The sequence below is a fragment of the Fusarium keratoplasticum genome, chromosome 9 (genome assembly GCF_025433545.1).
Source record: "Fusarium keratoplasticum isolate Fu6.1 chromosome 9, whole genome shotgun sequence".
Taxonomy (NCBI): domain Eukaryota; kingdom Fungi; phylum Ascomycota; class Sordariomycetes; order Hypocreales; family Nectriaceae; genus Fusarium; species Fusarium keratoplasticum.
In genome coordinates this window covers 1,317,031-1,323,030 of record NC_070537.1, presented here as the reverse complement: position 1 = coordinate 1,323,030, position 6,000 = coordinate 1,317,031, and the positions used below count along the sequence as shown (strand labels likewise).

Sequence of the window (6,000 nt, the reverse complement as noted above, 5' to 3'; positions counted from 1 at the left end):
ATTCTCCGTATCCGTACAAGCGCTGCCTACATCCCTGAGCAATTCACCTGGGTCCTTGCCCATGACGACGGTCCATCAACCGCGATCGGCCCCCCGAAGCGAATATTGGCTTGATTGCCCTGTACGACCGGGCAAGGGGCTTTGAATTAGATCTCATTATTGTTTTTTTCTCTCCTTATCCATGTCCACCTGTCGGAAGCAATGTAACGATGCACCTGCCTCTTTTTCATTGACGGCTAAAATGATTCAATCTCTCTTGACAGAGTCACCACCTCCTGGTTGAGGTCTTCAACAAATTTGTCCCGTCTGTAGATGCATATGAGACTGAGGAGCAACCCAACGTCAACAACACCCAAGACAAAGAAAAGGGGCAACAGCAATCAGAAACAACCTCATCTCTTCATCACCTGTCCCCTCTGCATCCGGAGCTTTTGTCTCTCCCGTCCCTCATGACATCGCCGCTTGCAGCGTTCCCCCTGTCTGCCAGTCATCATGACCATGTCAACAAACCATGCAAACCCACCACTACCCGTCCTTCTCTTCATGCTTCCTTTTCTCACCACACCCCAGCTCATAATTTCTTTTGGTCTTTTGCCTCCCGTGATCATAGCCACCGCTGTAGGCTCACCGTCCTGTCCGCTTCGAGCCTCATCCCGTGTTTTGTTTCCCACAAGGAGCATCCCATCCCTGCCGCTACCGGAGCCCGGTAGTCCCCCATGTGAGGCATGGCCTCCCCAGCTGAACACCGAGAGACAGACAAACGCCACTGCGAGCAGCATGCCCATCGACTGTGGCTGAAAGACAGGGTGACGCGGTCGTGCCATCTGGTTGGCTGCGGGTCGTGGTTACCTTGACCTCATCCTCCTCCATCTCTCAAAGTCCACAAAGGTGAAGATAAAGACACCAGGCAGTTTAACCGTAGTCCCCTGGGTCATTGGAAAATAAGAATACGATCCGGCCTAATTAATTCAAACCTTTGCTCAACTCCCATGACACGTGCGTTCCAACGTAACTTCATCCACCTCAGTCATTCTCATCCCTTCACCATCATGACTTGACAGGATGACTTTCACGGTCACGATTCCCATTCCTAACCCTGTCTAGCCTGGATGGTGGCTCAGAGCTCTCATGCCTCGTTTGAATCGTCGATTGCCACGAGGCGAGATGCGACCCGCTTCGGATCATCAGCTCACAAACTGCTCACCCCGGTTCAGCTCAGATCGAATCACCCCATGCCACCCCATCATTGTCTGTTGGACTCTGTTGTGACTCGTCCGATGGACCAGACTCACGTCACATCCCAGATTAGATACTCATCTCGAATGGATCTTGACTCTTGTTTATTCACTAGCTAATATGTACTGTGTAGATTGGCTGTTTGTGTAAATGGCGAGAGTCGAGGGCGCCAAGAGATATGGGTCATGATTCCTCTCAAACCAGGTGCGCCCTCTTCCTTCTCTTCGTCCTCTTTGCTTAGATCCTTCAAACTCCGAATGTGAATTCCCTTCATCAACCGTCATGCCAAGCGTTGCTTTTTGATGCCCAGGAACCAACCCAAACAAATCCCACCCAAATAAATCCGCCGTCCCATACCCAAACAGTTGCGCCACCTGGAGCCAGAGCCCGCGCTCAACGCCCCGAGTTCCAATATCGCCGGCTCTAATGCAGACATGTACACCAGGTAACACAGTAAGAAACAAAATGCCAGACTCCATCCATAAATCATCTTCAAAAATGGGTCAAACAAGAAACAAATAGTTGCCAGAATCATGTTTACGCCTGGGCAGGAACTTCGCCCTGGACGCGGCCATCTGGCTGCCTGGCTGTGGCATCAGCCTCAGCGTTGATAGCCCAGTTCAGAGCTTGCTCAGCCGACATGGTAGGCTCCTCGACTCCTCGTCCAAGCACGCCAGCAATCAAGTTGTCATCCTGGTTGGTGACACCCTCAGGAGGGAACTGAAGCCATTGATCAACATCAAAGTCAGTCCCGGCCACGGCGTTCCAGTCAAACTCATCGTGACCCTGCATGAAATCAAGATCCATGTTTCCGACATCCAACTGAATTTCCTCCGATGCGGCGCTGACGCTAGGTGTCAGGCCAGCAGGGGACTCCTCCAGTTCAGTCTGGGGCGGCGAGTTCGTAGAGAGCTCCAAGGCTGCAGCATTGACCGTGTTGGGTGGCATCATGGTCGGGGTCGGCTGTGGTCGAGGCTCCTTCGGCCTCTCATTAAAGAGAGACTCGGCGGCGGTCATGTAAGGCGCGTTCTCGGGTGGTGGCGTCTGAGCACTGAATTCGACTGGCACTCGCTTCATCATGGCCAATGTCGAGGGACCAACGCTAGCATTAATATCAATGGCGGCCTTGCGCAGAGCAGCATCGAGGAAGCCCGTTGCGTAGTCGGCAGCCGCGTACACTTCTCGAAGCTTCTCCATCACCCTCATGCATTGACGGAAACCTCGAGTGGCACGCTCCCGAGCCTGTGGTGCGGGGTTCTTCATCTCGAGCAGGTGAATAATCATGGCCGGGAGAATAACGGTAACACCGGTCGTGGGCAGGAACCGCTCCAAGCGGCATTGGTGAAGTTCCGTGGCCATTCGAGTAATGTGCATGGCGGCATCACGCACTCGTAGTCGTGACATGTCTTGGACCTGGCGTGATGTCGTGGGGGCCTGCAGAGGCGACGACGGCAGAAACTGAGGTCGATGCAGGGCCGAAATAGTCGTGTAGTAAACCATGTGGAGCAGCGTGCGCTGCACGGCAATGGTAGATCGTCCATCCTTGACATCCAAAGGAGTCAGGGTACGGTACTGGCAGCATGTTGGGAGGGACTCTGCCCATGCCATGAGCTCGTGGTCGACCTCAGTAACGCCCTCGACGTTATCTAGCTGCTTGTTAGGAAACAGCATCATGGTGCTGTTGGTCGTGTTCTCGGGCTTCATCTTGTCCCGGATCAGAACCGAGTACTGTGCCTTGAGCATGTGGCTGATGCACACGCAGAGCTGGGCCTTGGAGATACACATGATGGCCAGTTCTCGCTGCATGTCCAGATTGCGGACCAACGTGCAGCTAGCGGGGATGACGGTGTTGTCCTCGGCTAGGATCTCGATTTCAAAATCGCTCTCCTCGAGCATGGGGACGTCAAAGTCCTCGTCCTTGATTCGGGTGGGTCGTCGCATGCCTAGGGCAATAAGACGGTCTCGCATGAAGCACGACCACCAGATTCGCTTCCACAGCTTCTGCTTGGCCGGGGCCATGCTCGTCGATCCAGGGTTGCGGTGGAGGCCAATGGTGTGAGCCAGCGAGATAGCCACACCCATCCAGTGCCAAGTGTCTTTCTGATCATCAGGGGTCTCGTACCAATACGTCATCAGGAGCAGTGCCTGGACGAGGACAAGGCGGTCTGACTCGTAATCAAAATCGTAGAGAAGCTATTGGCAAATGAGCTCCAGTCCATTCAAATCAAACTTTTCAATCCCGTGTGGTTTGTCACTCACCCTGGTCTTCTGGAAAAAGGACTTGCGGGCTGCCTTTCGTGTCGTGTAACCACCCTCGCGAAGATACTTCATATCGACGAAAGCGGAGGCAGCGAACATGACCGCTTGGTAGAGGAAGAGACTGGTCTGGCCATTCTGACCGTCACGTGTGTTGATGATGCCGAGAAAGCTGTTCAGGTCCATGAGCGGCATATACGGGTGGACGTATTCGACGTAGGCCTGCAGGAGGGCATTCTGAAGCGGCAGGGTGGGCACAGACAGGGCGCCCTTGATCTGAAGATACTTGACATCCTCGGCGGCAATCTTGGTTGGTAGGGGGCGCAGAAAAGCAGGGAGCTGAGCAGTCGAATCCTGTTCCTCAAGCGAGCTGATGAACTGAGAAGTGCGCAGACTGTCAAAGACAGAAGGAGTTGTCATGAGGTTATTGGACCACACGGGACGCTGAGGGTTGCCATCATTGGAATGCAGCTTGTTTAGCAGAACAGGGTCGTGGCGGTACCCAGATCGTTGGTCTAAGGTCGCGTGGTCAGCCAGGGCGTCGACAAAACCGGACAATAGCACGTCCAAGATTTCATGTGATCAAGAGTTAAGCGGGGCGGGGTGCAGGAGAAAAGCGGGCCAGGGGCGGCTGAAAATGCGGAGATCGGAGGCTTCTCCAAAATTTTGCGGGCAGCCAATCAGAGGCCCCAGACCAGTGCGTGCGCACAAAAACCAGGGTTCTTGAGGTTGGGAGGCGTTCAAAACTTACAGATCATGTGAGGGACATGGTTGTCAAGTCCGGAATTGCTCAGGAAGCTGCTGGGCCCGTCAATGCTGCTCGTCGAGATTGCAGAGCCGCTGCTAGGACGCCGAAGATCGGCTGTGCTCATGCCCATGGGATTGCTGGCTGCGGTCTTGCAGCGCAATTGGGCTTCAGTGGAGACGGGCTGGCCCGCGGTGCTGGCGGTAAGAAGATTCTTCCTGCAGGACCCGTTAGCAATCAATGGCTGGATGGTTGCAAATTCCACCTCCTCCAAAGTGCTGCATTGCATGACGCCATCCGACGCTGCCGCTCCAGTAAACCGGAAGCCGGCAGCGAGGTCCGGGATGGAGCCGATCGGAAAACCATGGCCGGAAGGAATTGGGAATCCACTCACTTTCGTCTGCGGCTCTCTTGTACAACGCACTGCTCAAGAGTCAGTCACTGCTGGGAGATGAGAGCGGGTCAAGGCCCTTAATGGCCCAGAGATTCCGGAATCTCACTCACCTCGACATTGTCCCAGCGACAGTTCCCGCAAGGGGCTCCTTCGACCACGTCGCAGCGGACCTTTCGGGCACGGCAGGACACGCAGGCACGAGCAGCTCGTCGCTTGGTGACCTTTGTGGGCTGTTCCGAGTCGCCGGATGGCGAGGCTCGCTTCTTGTTGGTCTTGTCGGTGACAGTCTTTGCTGATGTCGACGCCGGCGAGGGCGGAGCAGCCGATCCTTCTGGTGTTTCCGTATTCATGATGATGTGAGTTGGTGTTGCCAATGGGATGAGGTGAGATCGGTGTGTGAGATTGATCACACAATAGGCGAATTGGTCAAGAAGCCTGTCGTCGAGGTCGAGTCGTACTTGAAGGGTGAACGATGTGTGGAATGTAAAGACACAGCTCTGTTATGCTAGATGCCTTGGTTGAATAGGGCCGAGGAGACAAACTCAGGGGAGACCTGAAAGCAGATGGTACACGTCGAACTTGTTGATCATTGAAGCATCCGGCGAAGCGGACGGTGAAAGATTAGAGCGGTAGAGTGGAGAGTGGAGATTGAAAAGATCAAATCGTCAAGCAGATATTCGTGACTGTCGTCGTGATTCAAATTGCGCTGGTTATCGTGCGTGAGAGGCAGTGCCTTTGTCGTGCTGTTATTCAGGTCAAGAGTGGAGAGTAAGAGTGAGACTCAAAGAGGCGATGAGGGCGAGGCTGCAAGCTGCTGGACAGGGACAGGATGAGGCTCAGCGGTCGACCACGATCCTTGGGATTTGGTTGGAGCAAACGCCCAAGTCCCCGTCGAAGAAGAGTGCAAGTTCGTGACAGTTGGAGAGGAACGAACACACAATGAGGAGTTCGAAGCCAAGGGAACGGAAATCCGGGGGCGGCAGGTGGGGGGGGTGGATGGTTATTATATTCTGGTCGCTAGACTGGCTGAGCGCTCGTTACTCACGAAGGGGGGCAGAAGAAGTTTGGTCGATGAGAGCCAAAGCAGGGCCAAGCCCAGTGGAGGAGGGCGTGTGGGAGGCGTTGAGGGTCCATGGTAGGGTACGGATGGCGTCTGGGAGACCAAAGAAAGGCAGAACAAGGCGCAAAGAGGGTGGACGTAGTGCCAGGGACCCATTACCACTCCACACAAGGAACCCGGATGATGGAGAGAGCTTTTCCTGGGCGAGGGCGGGTCTTCTCCGATTACGGTAAAGGGCCTTGCCAGGAAGACAAGTCTGGAGGTGGCACCGTGGCATCGGGGTGCGTGCGCGTGCGTCTGCGTGCGTCT

The 6,000-nt window shown here is 54.8% G+C and overlaps 1 protein-coding gene across 1 annotated transcript; it reads right to left on the bottom strand.

Moving 5' to 3' along the window:
• Positions 1–1,773: 1,773 nt before the first annotated feature.
• Positions 1,774–4,981, bottom strand: NCS57_01129400 (uncharacterized protein; the record flags this gene model as incomplete). The annotated part of the gene is made up of 5 exons (XM_053061014.1): positions 1,774–3,429; positions 3,496–4,007; positions 4,244–4,455; positions 4,632–4,660; positions 4,742–4,981. 5 exons carry the CDS (start codon positions 4,979–4,981, stop codon positions 1,774–1,776), a joined length of 2,649 nt encoding a protein of 882 aa, XP_052909400.1.
• Positions 4,982–6,000: the final 1,019 nt, after the last annotated feature.